At 41.7% G+C, this 24999-nt stretch overlaps 1 protein-coding gene across 1 annotated transcript; it reads right to left on the reverse strand.

Moving 5' to 3' along the window:
* Positions 1-1420: 1420 nt before the first annotated feature.
* Positions 1421-24771, reverse strand: LOC139720254 (protein-associating with the carboxyl-terminal domain of ezrin-like). The gene is made up of 11 exons (XM_071631615.1): positions 24326-24771; positions 22884-23069; positions 22276-22392; positions 21823-21985; positions 12330-12435; positions 11009-11226; positions 9906-10108; positions 9303-9443; positions 4607-4931; positions 3138-3922; positions 1421-1515 (listed from the first exon to the last, which is right to left on the reverse strand). The coding sequence occupies exons 1-11, from the start codon at positions 24512-24514 to the stop codon at positions 1462-1464; spliced, it is 2487 nt and encodes an 828-aa protein (XP_071487716.1). The 5' UTR covers positions 24515-24771; the 3' UTR covers positions 1421-1461.
* Positions 24772-24999: the final 228 nt, after the last annotated feature.

Below are 24999 nucleotides of genomic sequence, written 5' to 3' on the forward strand. Positions count from 1 at the left end.
AACCTTTGGAAATAAATGTCTTACTATATTGCAAATAACTTGGAAGCATCTATAGGTTATATACATTTACATGATTTTTACACATGAATGGATTCTGGATGCTGGTAAGGCATACAGAGTGGAAAACAGCATATTTTCCAAAGATGAGCACAGCATTTTCTTGAAAATCACCATGCACACTATTTGGAAAGTTTGGATGTAACACAAAAGTCATGAGAAACCTTATAAGTAGCACTAAATCTGCACACTTATCTATTGCAATCCCTCTTACTTTGGTCAATCTATTAGACATGAATTTCAGTCTTTGCACTACTTGCACAACTATTTGGGCTGAAACTTGTCTAGAGTTTGTTGGGCAGTTAAAATGGAAGTGCTTCTATTCCTACAATATCCTTTACCATATCATTTGATTTTACCCCACTGCTTCAGGCATCTTTCTGTTTTAAACTTGGCAAATATTTCAGCCAGAATGGCATGTGACAAATATAGCTACCACCACTTTGGCTTGTGAAAGTGAGGGGAGAATACTTGATGTGGCATTTCAAATCCATATAATACAATATGAGAAAAGATATGAAACACTGAGTTATTTCTACTTTGTTTTTTTAAATGCCTGTTGTAAGTTGAAACTACTGCTACTTCCATCCTACCTCAGGTACGTCCATTATATTCCTCTGGGTGCAGAGACATGCAGCAACATCTTATCTTTATAAGCTGTTGTAGCCAGGACTCATATCTACAAGCATTCTCAAGTACAGCAACACATGCTAACATAGTGTGTGGCCAATCCAAGTGTGCTGGTTTGGGAAATATTTAGATGTAAAATGTACCTCTCAGAGTGCAAAAAACAAAAATGTATGACAGTTTTAATGACAGTGAGAACTGTACCCATTCACAGATATCGGACAACTATTTTGAAACATACAATGACATGAACATCTCGTACTAAAGATTCATGACATTTACATAGTTCTCGTGGTCATGCAAATGCAATGGGATGCGTGCATCAATCTCCTGTGTAAATGACACGCTCAATGACACTATTTATCTGAATCTGTGTGAAATAATGAACTTAGTCCAGTTTGAGGTATTATGTGAACCAAAATCACATTTGTGATATATCAGGGCACAGGGACATAGAGCGTTTCATACACTTCTTGACCCAAACAAGTGATGAAAACTATGTAAGCACTGTCATAGCCATGCGACCATGGCATTTATATTGGACCCTTTGTTATACAATTTATTGATATTGAAATGGTCTAATAACATACCCTGGTAACCATAAAATCTTCGCACTTATTTTATCATGAGGGTTTTGCTATTACTATCTCTCATTTGGGGTAAATTCTCCATCGAAACGGGAAGTCATCTCTCCCACTCTCTGTGGGGTACATCATCCACGAGAAACAGGTTGGAAGGGGAATGTAGTTGGGGTAAGGCAGTTGGGGGCGGTGCATGCTAGCTGTCATCCATGTCTAGATTCCAGTCATCATCGCCCCATCCGGTAGTCTCCTGGTAACAAAAAAAAACATGAGGAGAGGTTTTTAAGCATGGTATGCTAAAATGGAGCGGTATGGGCTCATGGTGAGAGCCAGTCAAACCTGTCTATAGCGGCCACCTGACGGAGATAAAAAAGAGTGGCCATTAAAGACAGGTGGCTGCCAAGGCAGATTTGACTATAGCTGGGACTTGCCAAAACAATATTAGAAGGCACAGTGAACGGAAAGAGAACAAGAGGAAGGAGAGACCGGAAGATATCAGCCAAGACTAGACAGTTTTAATGCCAGGAGAAGCATTGTGAGAGGACAGAAGGGTATAGAAAGGGACGGAGGAAGCCTGCTGCGAGATTTTTCTGTGGCAACCTAATGGTCTCCAACTTTGGAATATCTATAAGATGTAAGATGTTGAAACATGTCATTTATCTCGGATGTTGGCTGGTAGGAAAACTGATGTCATGGAAACTTTACCTGATCAGTGTTAAAATGCCATTGAGAGAGCAGCAAGTTGCAAACTAGCTTCCACAAAAAGTATTATACAAAATAGTTTCATTTGCTAATTTTTTCATCTTGTTTCGTTCAACACAGTGTTATAAAGTGCCTTAAAACTTTTCAGCATTCTGCACATTGAAATTACTGATCATTCAACAAACTTCAAGTATGTACAAGAGCGAATGCAGATAACTTGGAATACAACAGATCATGGATGTTAGAAAATTTGTTAGTCTTAGTTGTCTGAACAGTTTGCATGTTCACATATAAAAATCATTATCTCAGTCTTCCTTTTTAACTTCAAAATAATAGCTTATGTAGGAGTTTCCTTTGAGTGGGAGCCTTCATTAGCAACCACATGAATTAGAGCAGCAGTTAGTCTTCTCAAAAGTATGGCAGGAAAGCATGGATATGGTTATATTCTACCTAACAACCAGTTTGTGGGTTGAGGCTTTGCAACATACAGTGTGAAATGGTAGTGCATTGTTTTTTAACTACATGTACTACTCTCTTGTGTGAACACATCCAGCAAGGAACATCCAATCACTGGCCTTCTTGCTTTTTCACAAGACACAGCAGAAATGCTGAACAGGATTAAATGATGGGATTTATAAATGCTTTACTTTATCTTTCAGTAAATTTCACAGAAAAACTCTTGATTCAATCATGCATACTTTGCACTGTTTCTGTCGCACAGATGTCTTCATACTGCAAAATTCAAAAGTATGATATCTTTGCAATGTCGACATGTCATCTACTGTAAAAGTGGATATTTTCACGCGACAAATTTTTCGCGCTCGACGGGGTAAGAAGAGTTTCGCGCATTTTTAATTCTGCGGAATCCAGACATCAAATACTGGAATATCATATGGGAGGTAAAAATATTCGCGTGCTTTTATTTTCGCGCTAGTTTCGGGTTACTCGAAATGCGAGAAAATTTCAACATCGCGAAAATTTCCACTTTTACAGTAAGTAAGAGACATTGTTCACATTCATAAGAAACCTCAGCATTGATAGAAAGGGATACTGCTCAACAGAGAACAGCACAAAGTTGGTGAAAGACGTCCCAATAACCTTTTTCATTGTGAATTCATAATCTGATTTGGTCCCTTTAACATCAGAAGTACCCTTCCAATGTTAACATACCTCTTCTGCTGTCTCTGCAACTGCAAATGATAATGTCTCCTTCTTCCCTGATTCTCCACTTGGAGCATCATCTAAGGCAGTTTTCTCTCCGGTAGTTCTACTTTTGTCTCCCGGATTCTTGGAAGAAAAACTGAAAGAGGGTTCCATGTCGGCAAAGAGATCATCTTCAGGAGCCGGCTTGGTGCGTACTTTAAAATCTGGAATTTCATACAGGTTTCCAAATTCTTGGGTCTGCTTGGACACGGTTGACCTGGCAGAGTCTCCAGTTTTTCCTGTCTTTTGACTTGCTGTTTCTGGCTTCTGTTTTTCATGGGATGGTGTCTGTGGGCCTTTCGGTCTCAAAGTTTTCTTCCCTGCACCAACCAGTGGTGAGGAAGCCTTCTGTGGTGATGTTTCTGATGCACTCTGACTCCAATCACTACCCCAGTCACTCTGACCACTTTCTCCGCGGTCTTTTGAATGGCTATCTGTCCTGTGCAATGCTATATGTGTCCTGATCCGGGGGCTTTTCTTTGGGCTAGACTCTGGTTGGTCGGCATCTTCCCAATCGGACCAGTCATCGCCTGTTTCCGTGCTGTCCAGAGCAGGGGTGGATCCAGCTGGGCTGTCGGCATCCCCGTTGCCTCCCGTATCCCCGGCTGCAGTGTCCTTGTGATATCCCTTGGGAGAGAGCTCTGCAGGTGAGGTGTCCTCACCAATGGGGAATGAGCCATTGTCAATGCTGCCCTCTGGTGACAGTCTGTGGGCTAGGCTACTCAGCTTCTCCTTCCTTGGTGAGAGTGGGGCTGCACAGATACAAATACAAAATAGATGAGTGTATTACTATTATTCTCCTTTGTAGCCCAAGTTGACATTGCTACAATCATGCTTCAATATGTACCAAAATCAACTGGAGCAGAAAGCAAAAAAGATAAACATATCGTAGCTAGGGCGACAAGACCTCGTATCTGAAATTTTTGTGGAAATGACTTTGTTGGATTAATTGTCAGATAATCAGATCTGTGATGTCCTATCCAAGTCCTAGCTGTTTAACCCCCTAAATGAAGCCACCACAGCATGTTGAAGGACAGACTCTCCCATTTGCAATAGTGCTTTGGCTGCCATGTTTTTTTTTTGCTCTCCCGAACATTTGACATTTTGAAGACACAAGGTCTTGTCGCCCCAGCGATGATATATTAATGAGACTATAACATTTTGGAGATGAAAAAAGGGTTTTTCATGCAACTTCATAAGATGCTACAGTTCTTGCACTTATCAAACTGTGACAGCATTTGCAAAGAAGTACTTAATTGCATTTCATCTTGTTTCAATACTTTATCACAATCTCATTTTCTAAAAAATAATCTATCAGTATCCATTTTTCAGGAAAGAGACATATGTTGCAAAAGAATGCACAATAACCACTATGATACTCAAGTACATTTCTATGATAAAGAGGTCTCATTTTCAAAAGAGATTTTCCTTCTCACCGTTCTCCTTCTCCGCCATCATCATCTTCCTCTTCTCCTCCCTGGCCAGTCGTCTCTGCTCGTTCCTCAGCCTCATCTCCTCCCGCCTCCTTTCTCTCTCCTCCTTCCTCGCTGCCAACTCCATGGCATCCTCTGCGACGGCCACACCCGTCTCCGAAATCTCCTCCTCCCCGTCCTGCTTGGCGGGCCCTCTGTTTGTTCCCTCACCGTAGGGGTCTGACCCGGGGGCAGTCTGGTCCAGGGCAGGGATGGCGATGAACCCACTCACGGCGGTCAGTTGTGGAATGGCGGTCAGCTTACTTGACTTATTCGCCTTATGTGGAAACTGTCAGAATGTAGAGAAGAGCACGCCAAACGGAATCTTAAAATAAAATTTGTTGCAAGCCAGCAACATTTAGATACATGCATATGAATGTATTTATTCAATTTCATTCTTGAAATGCATGGCCACTTAGCCGTAATGCCATTACCTTATACCATTTCTATTTCCCAAATTAGTCAAGTGCCAACAGGTTTAGGTATTAATTAACAAGTTATATAGTGGGGTGGCTTAGTGAAATTATCGTGACACGGCGGACAAAAGCATGATTTTTTCACCAAAGGTACTTCATGATGTACCTTCTCAAAAAATAGGGTGCTCCAAGAAAATTGATGCTGGGAAGGAGGTCATAGGTCAAAGGTCAATGACCTTTATTTGTGAAATAGGTTTTTGAGCTATTTCTCAGGTCAGGAATATCCAATCTGGATAAAACTTGGCAGGAAGAATATTGAGAACAAGTAAAATATTTTGATTGAATTTGGGGTGAATTTTCCAAAGGTCAAAGGTCAAAGGTCAAAGGTCAATGAACTTTTTCTAAAAATCATGTTTTTGTTTATTTCTCCAGGTAGGAAGATTCAATTTTCACAAAATTTGATATGAACGTTGTATAGAAGGTACCAAGAGTATAAACCAGGGGTCAAATATAATTGTTGATTTGTGCGTTGCCATGGCAACCCAAAACTAGGGTTTTTAATTGAAGTTAGTTACAGGAGGCTATTTTCCAGTTTGGAAGAGATTCCATTTGAATAGGTACAACTGATCAACGGGATGTATAGAGGTTTGAAATACTTTTCATTAGTGTTAAGTGGTATGTTGCCATGGCAACTACATATATAGATTTTGGTTAAACTTAAAGGAGACTTCAGAACTTATGAATTTGAAGAGATTTCCATCAGGGTTGGTATAATTGATCAACAAAAAAGTCGCCAGACAAAGATTTGTCACCTTTATAGCATGTGGGTTGAGTGAATGCAGCAACAATAGTAGAACACATCAGTGAGAGTTTGAGGAAAATTGGACAATCTGTTCTAAAGTTATGAATTTTTGAAGTTTCTGCTCATGCAGTCGAGGCTGGATGAGAAGACTACTATACCTTGTAATGTCACATGTGTACAACGATATAAAGAATGAATAAAGAAAATTCAACATAAATTATTTTCGCTTACAAAAGGATACTTGACTTCTCTTTCAGAAGGCAGGGGGAATAATATTACCCTTGACATACGTCAGTAGCAAGTCAAAGAAACTATGTGAACTTTATTCAAAAAGTATGGTTTTGTGAAATTCTCATTTCATTTTCCTTAGAATGTGCGCATGTGACATCATACACTGTGGTAGTCTTTTCATCCAGCCGCGACTGTGCAGATACCTTAAAGGGATAGTACAGTTTTGGTGGAGATGAGAATTGGGTTTTTAACTTGTTTCGAGATACCAAGAAAACACTTATGATATAGTACAGAACATACCATTTTAAGAGGAATTCAAAGTTTATTTGACGAAGATCGGGTTTGGAATGACTGAAACATGAAAAAACAAAGTAAAACAAAGCGATCGTAATAAAGTGTGGGTCCCACACTTTATTAGAATCGCTCTTTTTTGATATCTCAGCCATTTCAAAACCAATTTTCATCAAATAAACGTTGAATTCCTCATAGAATTACATGCTCTTTCACATTTTACGAGAGGTTTCTCATTATCTCACCAAAAAATGTTAAAAACCTGAAATTAGGTCTCAACCATAACTGTACAATCCCTTTAAAAAAATCATAACTTTTGAACGGATTGTATGATTTTTTCCAAGCTTTCTGTGATGTGTCCTACTAATATTGTTGTATTCACTGAATCCACGTGCGCATGAAGGTGGACTTGTCCTTTAAGGACAGATTCTGAAAGAGCAGACTGTAAGCTTGAAAATGACATATCACACAATTCAAAGAGATTCCCCTAACCTATCTAAATAATAATACCGGTACTGGAAAGAAAGCACACACTCTGGATAAGTATGAACTGAGAAAAGAGGCTGCATTGTCTATTTTAGCGTTTAATCTTTACCAAGCTGTCTCATGTCATTATGTTCATCTTTTCTTCCCCCCTCCAATTTTCATTTGAGTTTGTCATTATCAATTTTTGATGATAAGAACGATGCCACAAGGCATTGTTTCTTAAAAATGCTTCAACTGCTCCTTCAGGTCCAAAATCTACATTTATATTATTTTCCTGATCTCCTCAACATTTTCCAAAAATAAAGCATACACCTTTTATGCATTGAGTCCTCCTTTTTGTGGATAATTAAAGGCAAAAACCCAAAATTAGTGCTTGAAAATTATTCTTAAGTGTGAGTTACGGATAGAAAGAACCTCTGTAAAAAATGAATCTGTATAATCAATGTTAAGTATTGTTAATAACACAAAATGTGAACAATATTTCTATGATAACATGTTTCCAGACTAAACCGTCCGCATTTATGCTTTAATGAGAAAAATACTGATATCTCTTTATATGTTTGCTTTGATTGCAAAAACTGTATATGGTAGGATGTCTTGTGATACAACAGGGGGGCATTTCATGAAGCAGTTTGGTCAGATATTTTTCTGACAAACTGTTTCAAACTACAGAAATCCTTGCATCTGATTGGCAGAGAGCAAATTTGTCCGACAACTTGTCGGACAAAATGCTTCATGAAATGCCCCCAGACCTACACATATTATGCATAAAATGTGATATCCTGAACATTTTTTCAAGTCACTCTCCCAAAAGTGTATATATAGGACCTTTAAGTTTTTCTTGTGTTTGTTCCTGGCAGATTACTAGTACACAAATGCTCCAATCCATGATGACCTAACGGAAATTAAGGAAATTAAAATGAATATACTGAAAACCAAAACTACAGATACTAATAACTTACTTCATTCTTCTCTCCCCACCCCACCCCTTCTTTTTGGTTTCTTGATATACTAGTAGATCTAGCTGACTTTGATAATTGTCATTATGTAACATCATCTTCAATTGACAAGGCGATAAAACTTAACAATCATTTCATTATGCTGCTGGACTAATGGGGTTAGTTGAACTATATTGTTTTTAATGTACTATACTTTTTCCTCCTATCAATCACATGTATTTTGGGTGGAATGTATTTTGACATAAAGCATCATAGAATCAACCGCCTTTGGGTCGGGAATTTTGTCATATTATATTGTGATTTAGATTCTGCTCTATGCCGATTTTGTTTTATTTCTATCAACTTTTTAAACTTCCCCATAGACTTTGTTCACCAGCCAACTACATCCCACCCTCTTTGGATAATGTGAACCAATCAAACATTGCTTTTACTTTTTAATAACATGTCTATACATAGCTATCAGACCAAAAATATTCAAACCGCTTTAAGTCTTTATGAGTGAAATTACAAATATCAATATATTTTTAAAAATATTCAAATTGTCTAAATTCAACTTCATCTATGAAAACAGACTTTTAACCTTTTTAAACATTTGAATACCCCCCATAAGAAATAAGAAACATATAAAGAGGGGAGGTGCGGACTATAAACATTGCTTACGGGAACCAGGTAATCCCTGCGCTAAACCTATGGAATTCACACAATCTTGGAGGAAACGGGTTAAATTTGTTAGGAAATATGTAGGGCAATACCCAAAACCTTAAGTTCTCAATGGACTATGCAGCTCTTCTACTGGTAAACTAGTAGTTCTGGGAGAAAAAATGAACTGTGACATAGTCCTACACCTGGCTCAGTCATTGCCCAAGATTTAAAGTATCTGAGCCAGAGTCACATGTCACTCTTTGCCATTTCTCTACAGGAGGTAGACAGTACTAAAAAAGTCCTTTACCAGAAGTTATATGAAATTATTTAATGAAAAGGTGCTTAAGAAAACTGGACTATTCCAACACACCTCCCTCAGGTCCGCAGCACAGACTAACCACCTGTTACCATAGGAAAACCAGTAAAAATGGTGTATTACTGTAAACATGCACATAATATGTCGTATTATGGGTCTGAATTTTAAGACTAGCAACCATGTACATTGCATTGCATTGTACAGAAACCTGGCGAATGCCCTGTGTATAGTCTTTGAATTCAGACATTATTGTTATGTACAAATTAAGGGCATTTTCTCATTTTTTCTGTTAGCGGATTTCTTGGAGCACCCCCTAATTTTGATCCTCATATATATACAAATGTCTGAGGAAAAAATGACACTTTTGTCCGGCGTGTCACGATTATCAGTATATTTGTCACTAAGCCACCCCACTAATAGAGTATATACAGATTGTGTTGCTAAAAGTTTGAAAAAAAAAATATCAGTACCCAAGAAACCAGTTCAAAGGAAATGCTTTGAATATTGTGACATTTACTTTTGGCCGACCCTCCACGAAATACTTGATGCGGCTGCCCCCGACAACGACCTCTGGGCCAAGGATGTGTACCAAGTCTGCTAGGGCTCGCAGGCTGTCAGCAACAAGGTTGGTGTGGTGATCCTTTAGACCTAGCAGGAGCTGCAAGCATGACCAACAAGAGAGAAAGTGGGTCATTCTCAAAATGCGACAAACATTTAGACAAAAGTAAAATTTGCAGTATACTACTTGTATGTCTAATCAAAGGTAATTTGAAAATAATATTCCTCTTGTTTTCCTTCTGTCATAACTTCACATTTCCATGCTATTGATATAGGTCAATATGGAAAGACCATTCCTTCGAATCACTTTGTCTTTCAGAGCTGTCATCAGAATATTTCCACATACTGTAAAAAAAAAAACCCAAGCACACAAAAAAGCAATTTCCATATGTATTTTAGCAATACTGGCACCATTCCACTGAGTGCAGCCTCATACACACTTCCCCTCTTTGTTCGATACAATGATCCACGTGAAACTTCAGACGGCAGGACTGTGAGGGGGAAATATCAGAGAGTGCGATTTGAAAAACTGAAGTAAACTGTGACTGATGAGAGGACGCACCTGTGGCAGAACAACATTCTTGAGAGTGGCTTCATCGAAGAGATCGACGTAGGAGGAGAAGTGTTGGAGGAGGAGACTACGAACATGCATCTCTCGGGACTGAAAGACCTGAGCCAGGACTGGGATCATGTGCCGCTGGAACATATCCAGGGGTAGGATGGGATTGATGCGGTGCGCCAGAAACTCTGGGTTCTTCTTAGAATCTGAAAGGGGAGCGAGAATGGTCAACAATGTGGCAAAATAAGTTTCCATTATAGCACGAAAAAAACTTGTATACCCGTATACTTGCTAAGTATTGTCATTGACAGTCCTACAAATAAAAATGGGCAGCTGTACTATGTTTAAAAATAATTCTCTAAAGATTATCAACACAAATTTTGAACTTAGACTATTTCTTCTAAAATCTGACCTTTTAGCCTTTTAGACAGGTAAAAATAATGAGAAAGAAATTCATATTTGCTTCTAAAACTACCACTGCGTGCCCATCTCCCACCACACAAGAACATACCTGGAAAACAGCTTGCTCTTTGGAGGAATGAAATTTCAGATCAACAAAAAACAGATCAAAGCCCTTCAAGCCTGTGGTATGCACTTTGAATAACATCATACTGTTTTTGTTCTATTTTTTTTTGAGTTATCACATTTCTCCAAATTGGTGTATGAAACTGAAGTCAACACACACTTATCACTTTGACATAACAAAAGTGCAAGCTCACACCAAAGATGAGAAACTACAACATTGCTTCATTGGAAATATCACTTTAAACTTCTCATTAGTAGAATGATGACTTCCAAGAAATTAGATCAGGGGCTATGTTTCAATAATAAATTACCAGCTTTATGCTATTAACATTAGCATTATAAGAGTCTCTCATAGGTCATATATGCACGATTTGCAAACTCAAATACGTGCAAACACTCGCCTAGCACTACATTGCGTACAGGGACACCCCTGAACCCCCAGAATGACATGCGTATTTCATACTCTTTTCAGAGCGCCTTATGCTACAAAGTTCCATGATTGACTACCGGTGAACTGTAATTCAGCGAAGATTTAGCTATATGCTGCCAAATGAGTCGATCACACTATGCTTAAGGCCAACCTCTGCGGGGGGTCAGAAGATGGGGGAAGACCATGCTGACCGCTACCGGTTCGGCCATCACAAAGCTGTTGGTGATCGGCGTGAGGAGTCTGGAGGCAACCAGCTGGGACGGGAGGCGGTAGAGGTGGGAGGCCAGCCCCTCGAAGAAGGTGTTCTTCTCTGTCTCATTCTTCAGCACAAGTTTGTTTAGGAAACCCATGATGTCAAGGAAATCGTTTCTGACGGAATAAATTCATGCAATACGGTTTCATTAAATATTACTCACAGCAAAATGGGAAAGAGTTATATGGGCAGACATGTTCCTATTTCCTCTTCCATCCCCCCTCCCATTACAACTTTGTACAGTCATATTTTGTCAATTTTGTCTATCTTCAGTATCAACTGAACCCTCAAATGTTGTTTTGCATCTGTGCTGGAGTTATTTTCTATTTGGGCTGTATGTTGCTTTTATAGATGTATGTAAATTTGACCAAGATCTTGCAATTTAGAAAAACACCCTTCAGTTGATTTTCTCGCAACCTGGCACGGGTTTCCTACACAAGGTGTCGACAAGCTGATCAGATTACAGTGGTGTACAATGTAGGTCAAACTTTGGCTAAATACAGCAATTTTTGCTATGACTAGTTGTACATGTAGGAATGTCCAGCGGTAATATAATGTGGTAAGTGTACAAATAATTGTAGAAAATATCATTACTTGAAAGGATCATAGTCAAAAGTCAAAAGTCATGGTCAAAGGTCAGTTTACGCCAAACCCTCATGAAAACTGTCCAGCCATGATATCACTTAATTGACAAGATAGAAATGAATTTACAATTATTTACATGAAAATGATAGTGAAGATAAGTGAATGGGCATGGAAACTAATAAGGTCAAAAATGTAAAGCTTCCACACACAGTTTTCAGCTCGGAATGTTCAGAGGTAATACAAGTGCATCACCTTGAAAGAAAGATAGAAATAATTAATTGCCTAAAAAAGACGGATCAAGGGTCAAGGTCAAAGGTCACTGAAATTAACATAAATATATACTTTCCTGGTAAAAACTTCTAATAGCAGTTTTCAAACTTGAATGTGAGGAAAGAAAGAAAAACAAATTATCATGGGCAACTGAAACTGCAGTGTATAAAATATGAAGAACATGCCTTCCAGCCACATTGAGATTTAAAATGTAAAGTGTAAATTCTAAAAAGAATACATGTTGCAGTCGAATGGGACTAAACAACACTGCATTTTGTACCAGAAAATACAGTTGATAACAAAGGTCACATTACAAGGTGACACACAATCCTACCGCTCTACTCCTTGCTAATAAGTAACTCACCTGAATAGCTCATCGGACAGCAATGTGCTCATCTTTGGTCTCAGTTTGGGGTCAGGATTAAGGAACTGTTCCTCCATTTTGATGGAAAAAGCTTCAGAAATACTCCCTACATGGAAGGAGGGAGGGGATGAACAAATATATACATGTGTATGACACTTTCCTTCCATAATATGCATGGAATATTGGTAATCTTACCGTTTTCACTAAAGATTACAATTGTACCTTCTTCATTTACTGTTCAATACATGGCTATTGCACACAACACACTATTGCTAAGACTGATCAAATAAACATCTGAATGCAAATACAGTGCACTCCTGTTATAATGAACATAGTTATGTGTTGTTTGAAGGTTTGCATGGTGAAGTAAATGAGGAAGAAAGATTTGCGGTGACACCATGTGTATGTAGTCCTTAATCGGATCGCTGTTTGGCAGAAGAGCCTAGAAAGAGGAGAAACGAAGAGGGAAGCGACATATGGGGGTTGTGAGGAGGGCAGAAAGTGAAGAGTGGGAGACAGTAATGGGCTAGAGGTTGAAGTTGCACTAGTGGAGACGGTAGAGAAAGGAACACAGAGAGTGGTAAGGAAGAATAGTGTGAGAATCAAGTAGGATGTTCGGACATCGTTGGAAGGGGAAAGATGAAATAGAAGGGAAGAGGAAGAGGAAGGAGTTGAATGTTGGAGAATCATGGAGATAGGAGAGAGCAGTAAAGATTCATCAAACCAAGAGAAGAAAAACGAAGTCGGCGAACAGTGTGACTATGGAATGCGGAATCAATGGAGAAAGGACGAATAATCCCTCGAAGGAAGGGTAAGTAGAGGAGAGATGAGAATATGTTGATAGAAGGGAGATAGAGAGAGAGAGAGAGAGAGAGAGGCGGGGGGGGGGGGGGGGGACAAAGAAAAGAAGTAGAAAAGAACAAATTGAAATTCAATACGTAAATCAGAGGGAGCTAGTATGGATCCTAGAATGAAATGCTGCTGAGAGGGAGAAAAAAAAATGGAAAGGAAAATTGATGACAGTTAAGTCCTGAAAAGGTTCCTGTGGGAGAAAAGCAAAAATAAGAAATCAAAATGAGGTTAAAGTGTAGACCTGAGGAGAGAAGACAAGAGAAATAACCTGTGGAGAAATGTGTAAATTAAGTAGTGGTCCTGAAAAGGACCGTTGGGTTGTATGGAAGGAAGAAATAAAACAAAAAGAAGAAAGAAGAGAAGAGAACAGAAAAGAAAAGAAAAGATAAGTAGTGTAGAAACAAACAAAAGTGTAAGAGAGAGAGAGAGAGGAAAGAGAAATGAAACACTGAGTAAAGGTGCTAGTGAAAGTAGCGCAAGAAATCTAGTTATAAGAATAACTAGGAGAACCGAGGAACTTGACGTTTCGGGCAGATTGACTGTCCTTCGTCAGAAGTGAAGCGTGATCGGAGAAGAGGCGGGCTATATATGGAGAATGCGGACCTAGAAGGAAGTGGTCGGTTGAGGCGGGCTCGCAGGCGAGCTGAGCGTCGACTGTTGGTGGAGTGTTGCGGTCGTTGATGCGTTCTATTGTTCTCGGAGTGTGTTGATGGCGGAGTATATCTGTGAGAGCTAACTTGGCTGTTAGTAGGTCGTGGCCGGAGATTGGAGTCCGGGTTAGTGGTTGGGGTGGACGCCGGTGGTGTGGATGACTTGTGTCGGTGAGGGCGTCTTCTCGAACCAGCGATAGGTGTGGTCGTGAGTGGGAGGCGCGGTTGACGTCGTGGGCGCTGTTGTGAAGAGGTGGGGGAAGAGATATGAGAGGAAGAAGTAGAGGGGGGAATGTGCTGTGGAGAGAGTGTGTTGTTGTTGTTGTCATTGTTGGTGTTCGATGGTTTGTTGATGAGAGGGAGCCAGATGTTGTTGATGTGGAGTCCAGTATCCTGTGTAACAGTGTCGTGTGTGTGAATTTCTATGGCTTCTCTGATGCGTCGTGTGTTCCAGTTTTTGATGGATGTGATGAGTTTGCTGTCTTCCCAGTTGATGCGATGTTCCGACTGTTGAGCGTGTTTCACGATGGCTGACTTTTCCCATTCCGAACGTCTGTAGCATGTTTTGTGTTCTTTCAGTCTGGTCTCTAGCGATCTCCCTGTTTCACCTATGTAGACTTTGCCGCATTCGCAAGGGATACGGTAGACACCTGGTTGTTTGTGTTTGGGGTGCTTGTCTTTGTGTGAGTGCAATGAATTGTGAAGTTTGTTGGAAGATGTATGACGGACCTGGATGTTGGCGGACTTGAAGATGCGTTGTAGTTTGTGCGAGGTGGCGCCGAGGTAGGGAAGATTTACAGTTGTGATGGGCTGTTCCTTGGCTGCTTGGTTGGGATGAGAAGGTGCCTGAGTGTTGATTTTGTGCTTGGGGTATTGGTTGATAGTGGTGAGTGTGTCTGTGATATGTTCGAGTTCTTGTCGAAGATGTTCTTTGTCGCTGATTTGATGAGCACGTCGGACGAGAGCGTTCGGTACTGACTGGCGGACTGCTGGATGATGGAAGGAGCGGTAGTGAAGATATCTGTCAGTGTGAGTGGGTTTGCGGTAGACCTGGTGAGAGAAAGTGCCAGCGTTGGTCTTTGTGACGAGAACATCGAGGAAGGGGAGAGAATGATTGTGTTCCGTTTCCACTGTGAATGAGATGTTGGAGTGTTGTTCGTTGAGGTGTGAGAGGAAGTCGTCCAGTTGATCTGCTTGGTGTGGCCAGATGGTGAAGATGTCGTCGACATACCGGAGCCAGAGTGAAGGTTTGTGTTGTGCTGTGGCTAGTGCGTGGCTTTCGAAATGTTCCATGTAGATGTTGGCAATGATCGGTGAGAGGGGGGAGCCCATGGCTGCGCCTTGTTGCTGTTTGTAGTGTGTGTCCCTCCATCGGAAGGAGGTAGAATTGAGACATGTGAGGAGGAGGTCGTGTATCTGTTGTGGTGTGAGTTGTGTTCTGGAAGAAAGAGAAGGGTCATCGGTGAGACGTTGTTTGATGATGTCACAGGCTTCGTTGACAGGAACGCTGGTGAAGAGTGATTCTACATCAAAGCTGACGAGGGTGTCTGTAGGGTTGATGGTGGTTTGAGAGAGAATGTCAATGAAGTGTTTGGAATTGTTAATGTGGTGTTCTGTGTTGCCAACGAGTGGCTGTAGAATGTCTGACAGGTGTTTGGCTGTTTCGTAGCAGGGGGAACCTCGTGTAGAAATGATGGGGCGGAGAGGCACTGATGGCTTGTGAATTTTGGGTTGCCCGAAGAGGATGGGACATCTGCTGGAAGAGGCACGGAGTCTGAAATAAAGCTGTTGAGGAAGGGCATTGGATCGATGAAGTTCGAGGAGCTTGGCGTTGAGTTTCCTCTCGGTGGCAGGAGTCGGGTCACGTTTCAGTTCGGTGTATGTGGGGGTGTGGAGGATGTCTTGTATCTTTTGTTCGTATTGTGTTTTGTCCATGACGACCGTGGCGTTGCCTTTGTCTGCTTGAATGATATGGATGGATGCGTTGCTTTGTAGAGTCTTCACCGCTGTTCGTTCTTCTTTGTTGAGGTTGGGCTGCGGTGGCTTGGCTGTGGAGAGAGCTTGAGTAACAAGGAGTCGAATGTTGTCGGCTGCGGCTTTGTTCAGGTATCTGAGCTTGGGTTCCGTTTGTTGTATGATTTCTGTGAAAGGAATCTTCTTGGGTGGTGTTGCGAAGTTAAGCCCTAGGGATAACACGTTGTGTTCGGCTTGTGTGAGGTTGTGCTGGCTTAAATTGACAACGGTGTTACGGGCGGCGGGCGGCTTGTCTCGTGTGTATGTACGGGTATGGCTGTTATGTAGTGTGTTGAACTTCCGTATCTGCTTGTCTCTGGTGTGGAGAAATGTGGTCCTTGCTGTGTGAGAGTTGAAGGTCTGTATCTTCTGGAGGTCAGCAGGATGTAGTGTTTGTGACAAGTGTGTTTGTGAGGTGTTGATTTGTTGATCGATTGTGTGAAGTTCTTGTCGAGTATGGGCTATGCGTTCTCTGGTGAGGGAGAGGCCGGCTTGGTGAAGAATACGTCGAGCACGTGGAGTATGTATGGTTGATTTCAGCTGTAGACCAGGAGGGATGATACTGTGATCTCGGCATCTTTTCAGAAAGGTGAGATGATTGGAGAGTTTAGATTGTTTGACTAGGTTCCGTTGAAGTAGGCGAGAAGATCATTGAGTTTGCTCCCCGTAGAGCTCGGTTATGTGTTGTTTGAAGGTTTGCATGGTGAAGTAAATGAGGAAGAAAGATTTGCGGTGACACCATGTGTATGTAGTCCTTAATCGGATCGCTGTTTGGCAGAAGAGCCTAGAAAGAGGAGAAACGAAGAGGGAAGCGACATATGGGGGTTGTGAGGAGGGCAGAAAGTGAAGAGTGGGAGACAGTAATGGGCTAGAGGTTGAAGTTGCACTAGTGGAGACGGTAGAGAAAGGAACACAGAGAGTGGTAAGGAAGAATAGTGTGAGAATCAAGTAGGATGTTCGGACATCGTTGGAAGGGGAAAGATGAAATAGAAGGGAAGAGGAAGAGGAAGGAGTTGAATGTTGTGTAGAGAATCATGGAGATAGGAGAGAGCAGTAAAGATTCATCAAACCAAGAGAAGAAAAACGAAGTCGGCGAACAGTGTGACTATGGAATGCGGAATCAATGGAGAAAGGACGAATAATCCCTCGCATTTCATTCTAGGATCCATACTATTATTCGAGGGCCTCTCTCTCTCTCTCTCTATCTCCCTTCTATCAACATATTATTAATCCTTCGAGGGATTATTCGTCCTTTCTCCATTGATTCCGCATTCCATAGTCACACTGTTCGCCGACTTCGTTTTTCTTCTCTTGGTTTGATGAATCTTTACTGCTCTCTCCTATCTCCATGATTCTCCAACATTCAACTCCTTCCTCTTCCTCTTCCCTTCTATTTCATCTTTCCCCTTCCAACGATGTCCGAACATCCTACTTGATTCTCACACTATTCTTCCTTACCACTCTCTGTGTTCCTTTCTCTACCGTCTCCACTAGTGCAACTTCAACCTCTAGCCCATTACTGTCTCCCACTCTTCACTTTCTGCCCTCCTCACAACCCCCATATGTCGCTTCCCTCTTCGTTTCTCCTCTTTCTAGGCTCTTCTGCCAAACAGCGATCCGATTAAGGACTACATACACATGGTGTCACCGCAAATCTTTCTTCCTCATTTACTTCACCATGCAAACCTTCAAACAACACATAACCGAGCTCTACGGGGAGCAAACTCAACGATCTTCTCGCCTACTTCAACGGAACCTAGTCAAACAATCTAAACTCTCCAATCATCTCACCTTTCTGAAAAGATGCCGAGATCACAGTATCATCCCTCCTGGTCTACAGCTGAAATCAACCATACATACTCCACGTGCTCGACGTATTCTTCATCAAGCCGGCCTCTCCCTCACCAGAGAACGCATAGCCCATACTCGACAAGAACTTCACACAATCGATCAACAAATCAACACCTCACAAACACACTTGTCACAAACACTACATCCTGCTGACCTCCAGAAGATACAGACCTTCAACTCTCACACAGCAAGGACCACATTTCTCCACACCAGAGACAAGCAGATACGGAAGTTCAACACACTACATAACAGCCATACCCGTACATACACACGAGACAAGCCGCCCGCCGCCCGTAACACCGTTGTCAATTTAAGCCAGCACAACCTCACACAAGCCGAACACAACGTGTTATCCCTAGGGCTTAACTTCGCAACACCACCCAAGAAGATTCCTTTCACAGAAATCATACAACAAACGGAACCCAAGCTCAGATACCTGAACAAAGCCGCAGCCGACAACATTCGACTCCTTGTTACTCAAGCTCTCTCCACAGCCAAGCCACCGCAGCCCAACCTCAACAAAGAAGAACGAACAGCGGTGAAGACTCTACAAAGCAACGCATCCATCCATATCATTCAAGCAGACAAAGGCAACGCCACGGTCGTCATGGACAAAACACAATACGAACAAAAGATACAAGACATCCTCCACACCCCCACATACACCGAACTGAAACGTGACCCGACTCCTGCCACCGAGAGGAAACTCAACGCCAAGCTCCTCGAACTTCATCGATCCAATGCCCTTCCTCAACAGCTTTATTTCAGACTCCGTGCCTCTTCCAGCAGATGTCCCATCCTCTTCGGGCAACCCAAAATTCACAAGCCATCAGTGCCTCTCCGCCCCATCATTTCTACACGAGGTTCCCCCTGCTACGAAACAGCCAAACACCTGTCAGACATTCTACAGCCACTCGTTGGCAACACAGAACACCACATTAACAATTCCAAACACTTCATTGACATTCTCTCTCAAACCATCATCAACCCTACAGACACCCTCGTCAGCTTTGATGTAGAATCACTCTTCACCAGCGTTCCTGTCAACGAAGCCTGTGACATCATCAAACAACGTCTCACCGATGACCCTTCTCTTTCTTCCAGAACACAACTCACACCACAACAGATACACGACCTCCTCCTCACATGTCTCAATTCTACCTCCTTCCGATGGAGGGACACACACTACAAACAGCAACAAGGCGCAGCCATGGGCTCCCCCCTCTCACCGATCATTGCTAACATCTACATGGAACATTTCGAAAGCCACGCACTAGCCACAGCACAACACAAACCTTCACTCTGGCTCCGGTATGTCGACGACATCTTCACCATCTGGCCACACCAAGCAGATCAACTGGACGACTTCCTCTCACACCTCAACGAACAACACTCCAACATCTCATTCACAGTGGAAACGGAACACAATCATTCTCTCCCCTTCCTCGATGTTCTCGTCACAAAGACCAACGCTGGCACTTTCTCTCACCAGGTCTACCGCAAACCCACTCACACTGACAGATATCTTCACTACCGCTCCTTCCATCATCCAGCATTCCGCCAGTCAGTACCGAACGCTCTCGTCCGACGTGCTCATCAAATCAGCGACAAAGAACATCTTCGACAAGAACTCGAACATATCACAGACACACTCACCACTATCAACCAATACCCCAAGCACAAAATCAACACTCAGGCACCTTCTCATCCCAACCAAGCAGCCAAGGAACAGCCCATCACAACTGTAAATCTTCCCTACCTCGGCGCCACCTCGCACAAACTACAACGCATCTTCAAGTCCGCCAACATCCAGGTCCGTCATACATCTTCCAACAAACTTCACAATTCATTGCACTCACACAAAGACAAGCACCCCAAACACAAACAACCAGGTGTCTACCGTATCCCTTGCGAATGCGGCAAAGTCTACATAGGTGAAACAGGGAGATCGCTAGAGACCAGACTGAAAGAACACAAAACATGCTACAGACGTTCGGAATGGGAAAAGTCAGCCATCGTGAAACACGCTCAACAGTCGGAACATCGCATCAACTGGGAAGACAGCAAACTCATCACATCCATCAAAAACTGGAACACACGACGCATCAGAGAAGCCATAGAAATTCACACACACGACACTGTTACACAGGATACTGGACTCCACATCAACAACATCTGGCTCCCTCTCATCAACAAACCATCGAACACCAACAATGACAACAACAACAACACACTCTCTCCACAGCACATTCCCCCCTCTACTTCTTCCTCTCATATCTCTTCCCCCACCTCTTCACAACAGCGCCCACGACGTCAACCGCGCCTCCCACTCACGACCACACCTATCGCTGGTTCGAGAAGACGCCCTCACCGACACAAGTCATCCACACCACCGGCGTCCACCCCAACCACTAACCCGGACTCCAATCTCCGGCCACGACCTACTAACAGCCAAGTTAGCTCTCACAGATATACTCCGCCATCAACACACTCCGAGAACAATAGAACGCATCAACGACCGCAACACTCCACCAACAGTCGACGCTCAGCTTGCCTGCGAGCCCGCCTCAACCGACCACTTCCTTCTAGGTCCGCATTCTCCATATATAGCCCGCCTCTTCTCCGATCACGCTTCACTTCTGACGAAGGACAGTCAATCTGCCCGAAACGTCAAGTTCCTCGGTTCTCCTAGTTATTCTTATAACTAGATTTCTTGCGCTACTTTCACTAGCACCTTTACTCAGTGTTTCATTTCTCTTTCCTCTCTCTCTCTCTCTTACACTTTTGTTTGTTTCTACACTACTTATCTTTTCTTTTCTTTTCTGTTCTCTTCTCTTCTTTCTTCTTTTTGTTTTATTTCTTCCTTCCATACAACCCAACGGTCCTTTTCAGGACCACTACTTAATTTACACATTTCTCCACAGGTTATTTCTCTTGTCTTCTCTCCTCAGGTCTACACTTTAACCTCATTTTGATTTCTTATTTTTGCTTTTCTCCCACAGGAACCTTTTCAGGACTTAACTGTCATCAATTTTCCTTTCCATTTTTTTTTTTTCTCCCTCTCAGCAGCATTTCATTCTAGGATCCATACTAGCTCCCTCTGATTTACGTATTGAATTTCAATTTGTTCTTTTCTACTTCTTTTCTTTGTCCCCCCCCCCCCGCCTCTCTCTCTCTCTCTCTCTCTCTATCTCCCTTCTATCAACATATTCTCATCTCTCCTCTACTTACCCTTCCTTCGAGGGATTATTCGTCCTTTCTCCATTGATTCCGCATTCCATAGTCACACTGTTCGCCGACTTCGTTTTTCTTCTCTTGGTTTGATGAATCTTTACTGCTCTCTCCTATCTCCATGATTCTCCAACATTCAACTCCTTCCTCTTCCTCTTCCCTTCTATTTCATCTTTCCCCTTCCAACGATGTCCGAACATCCTACTTGATTCTCACACTATTCTTCCTTACCACTCTCTGTGTTCCTTTCTCTACCGTCTCCACTAGTGCAACTTCAACCTCTAGCCCATTACTGTCTCCCACTCTTCACTTTCTGCCCTCCTCACAACCCCCATATGTCGCTTCCCTCTTCGTTTCTCCTCTTTCTAGGCTCTTCTGCCAAACAGCGATCCGATTAAGGACTACATACACATGGTGTCACCGCAAATCTTTCTTGAACATAGTTATAACGAAATTCGAGTTACAAAGATGTAAAAATTCAGGCTGCCTCATTATCTGCTCCATGCGTTTAACTGTTTATTTGTTCGGTTATAGTGAAATCTGGATATAACAAAAGAAAACTGTTGGTCCCGAAGACTTCATTATAATGAGAGTTTACTGTACAAAGAAAGTCATTTAACTCAGAATAATATTTTTAATATTTTATGATACGGCGAGACCTTTTAACTAGTAATGTCTTTAATAGCAGCAAAGCCACAACAGTTACTTCGTACTCAATGTTATCCGAAAACAAGGATTTCAAATTGTTCACAATTATATACCTGATTCTGCTTGCATTTCTAATAATATGTTGCTTTGATTTCTGTGATTTAATTCCTGGCAGACTTTGCATGTTGAGGTTTTGTTCATAAAAATTACATTGTTTGTAAGGACATGGGCTAGGGAGACAAGCTTACCTAAGTCACCTAGATATTCCAAGAGAGTGAGAGCCAAAACCCCAAATCCATATGCATCCCGAGCATGACCTATGCTAGGCCCGACTGATGTCTTGATTCCTTCAACTTTCTCTTCAGGAGGTATGGCTTGGGAATTCCTTAGCGGTCTGCTCTGCACCAGAAACTGAAAAGATGGAACATAAACCATGGTATTTAGGTGAACGAATATAAGTAATGGTAACACTAGAAACCATCTGATAACCTAAATATATCTAAACAGAAATAAATGAATGAATGAATGAATGAATGAATGAATGAATGGATACATGAATAAATAAATGAATAAATAAATAAATAAATAAATAAATAAATAAATAAAAACACATCTAAAATGTTAAAATCTGGCACTGACCTAATGTGATCACTATGCCCACACTCCTTTGACAGGAAATTCCTGTCATTCATGGTGCTCACCTGAAGAGTGGCATCCTCAAATTTGCATAGATGCTCCATGCCCCCAAGTCTCCAGCCTCCATCACCGCTGCTCACATAGATAGATGACAGACACACATTATTGTGTGACACTCCACCCTGAATATATCACAAAGGTAAACAAAAAGACATCACAACCTTTTGATAATCATCTCACACCTAGTTCAAGTCAAACAAATAAGTTACATATTAGTTATAATTATAAATATTTCAACTGTGGAAACATAACACAATAAAGTTGGTAATGATAAAAAATGACATCGACCCTGATTAAGAGGTAAATATCTGCACATATTCAAACATGATGAATAGATCACTCAATATTAATAATCTAAACTTCGAAAGTAATTAAGGCAACGTGAAACTTAATCCGAGTGATGTGTACACACACACACACACACACAAATGAAAATATTTCACAAAAAATTTCAACTTAAGCTAAGAACATACAGTGGTACATCTTGCCTCCTTACATATTAACTGCATTTACTTGCCAATACTATGATGTCTGGCTTTTGCTTGGGCCTCGCTTTCATTCCATACAATGCAAACTCTGACACCTGTGAGACTTCTAAAAACTGGCTGCTTACTCTGTCATGCAGAAAGCTCAGGGCTTCCACCACATTGTAGATGCCAGCGCAGATTTCTTCCGGACTCAGCATCTCAATGACCAGCTCCAGGGGCTTCACTTGCTCGGTGATCAAGAAGGTGCTGTCCACGTTGTTGCACGATGCAAAAAATTTCAGGATGGTCGGGTGGCGAAGGACCTTCAGTTGCTGCAAAGGCAAGGGAAGTAAGAGATAATTCACTTGACGATACGGTACACTGTATCTTGATTTCACCTGAACATCATCTTATCAACCTGATGTTTGGAATTTTGTCACATAACCAAGAGCAAAAAATCATTGGCAAATGACTGAGATGATATGACAAGATCAAATAAGAAATGCAGCAAGTAGAATTCACATGATCATACACAGACAATATACATACTTCTCAACCAGCGTCTTTCAACTCGCCATTGATTTTCAGTTCCCGCGTTGTTTAAACTTTACTTGAAAGACATATGTTGCGTATCGGTAATAGTAAATGGCTAACTTCAGTTTCAGATCACGCAGGCACCACACAATATGATCTTTTGTGAAGAGTAAGTTTGTTTTGAGCAACGACTTGAAAGTCAATGTCGATATTGACAGTTCAGACAATCAATTTGTTTCAAATTCATGTAAGCGTTTGGAAATATCAAGCTATTTTAAATTCAATACTGAGTATAGTCTGTATAGGGCCTACTAATAATGTAATTCTGGTGTAATTTGGTTCATGGAATTTGAAATATCTTCAAGGATATGAAAGTACATTAATTAAATGCTGTAGATTCCAAGGTCTAAATTGGTGACACAGCCTTCAATGTGAAGAATGGTCACTTTCATTTACCCTCTAAATTTAAAATTGTTTTTTTGATTGATTTTTAAACATAGTATCCAAAGCACAACTACTGTATTGGAACTGGCTAACATTCGACTCAAAGTAAATTTGAAGACAATGAAGTAGACTAGTAGATCTACATTTTGTACATGTAGGGTTGTCTAGATCTATGTTTACATTGGTACTAGTACTTGCAGTGAAGGGTCTATTTGTTGATCTACACTGTGTTTAGTGTGTACCGGATCGGTTTCTACTTCTAGCCCGACCAGACGTCATCCTCAGCGACATGACCCCTAGCCTAGGGCATGGCTAGGCCGCCCTAGCGCTAACATGTTAGACAGAAAGATCTGTCTGTCTGAAGCAGAGGAGTCTTTTATTTATTTATATTTTTTGACGTTATCACTCTCCTCTGAATAAGGAGGTAGGATCTAGGAGGGGATCCGTGAAGTCAGACGCAGTCTCCGCGGAACATTTCCCCGACGACCAGATACACTTCATACAGACCTATCTTTCGGTCAACATGACCCCTTGCCTTAGCCCTTGGCAAGGCAGTTTGGCCTTGGCCTTGTATTCCTGGAATTACAGTTTTTACACATCATTGATTTACCTTAGCAGCATGTTGGTATATTTGCTCATGTTTCCCTTCCTCGTCGTGTTTGTGAATGAAAACCGAAACCCGAGATCCATCTGAACGTTTTGCTGGATGAATTTTCCAGTCCTGGTGCTGAGTGGAGGCTGTATCGGGAAGCGGGTCCTCGAGGGTGCAGCCCGCGAGTGCACTACTCTCAACGCCCATGATTCGCCGTGCCGTGTGTGGACGTGGGAAAAGCGGGCCGGCGTCCGACGTTCACGCACACACTCGAAACGCAGAAAGGACTTGTCCTGCGGTTTGTATTGTTAATTTCCTTGAAAAGGAATTAAAAACTGCACTTGTTTCTGAGAAGAAATAACATTCATTGATAAACTGGAATAGAAATCATGCTTTCACAACTGAGACCGCGTACGTTAGAAATTGGGAAGATCACACGCTGTGCATTCCAGTCACAACCTTACGTGGGCGTCGCCATTTTGACTCTAATCCTCTGAAATGTCGCCCTCACGAGAAAAAGACACGTCACAACGTATACCAGTACACGTCACCTGACATTTGGACCGATTGAGTAGGCCTGTAAGGACAAAACGTTCATTATTTCTCTCAGCTTGAATTTGAGCTTTGATTCCATTGTTCTTGGCTACAGCTTCATTTTTCACATATACCCTAACCAATCATTTTCATATGAA

This window comes from Diadema antillarum, unplaced genomic scaffold (assembly GCF_040938485.1).
Source record: "Diadema antillarum isolate AM-2024a unplaced genomic scaffold, OU_Dant_1.0 scf00000125, whole genome shotgun sequence".
NCBI classification, from domain to species: Eukaryota; Metazoa; Echinodermata; class Echinoidea; order Diadematoida; family Diadematidae; genus Diadema; species Diadema antillarum.

What these genes read in the sequence shown, in the direction of transcription:
- LOC139720254 (XM_071631615.1), bottom strand. Translation starts at nt 24,514, where the DNA reads ATGGGCGTTGAGAGTAGTGCACTCGCGGGCTGCACCCTCGAGGACCCG. An exon ending in AGAATGTTGTTCTGCCACAG is followed by an intron (nt 9,444 to 9,905) that starts GTGCGTCCTCTC and finishes TCATGCTTGCAG; the next exon opens with CTCCTGCTAGGTCTAAAGGA. An exon ending in TTGCAGAGACAGCAGAAGAG is followed by an intron (nt 1,516 to 3,137) that starts GTATGTTAACAT and finishes TTTTGTTACCAG; the next exon opens with GAGACTACCGGATGGGGCGA.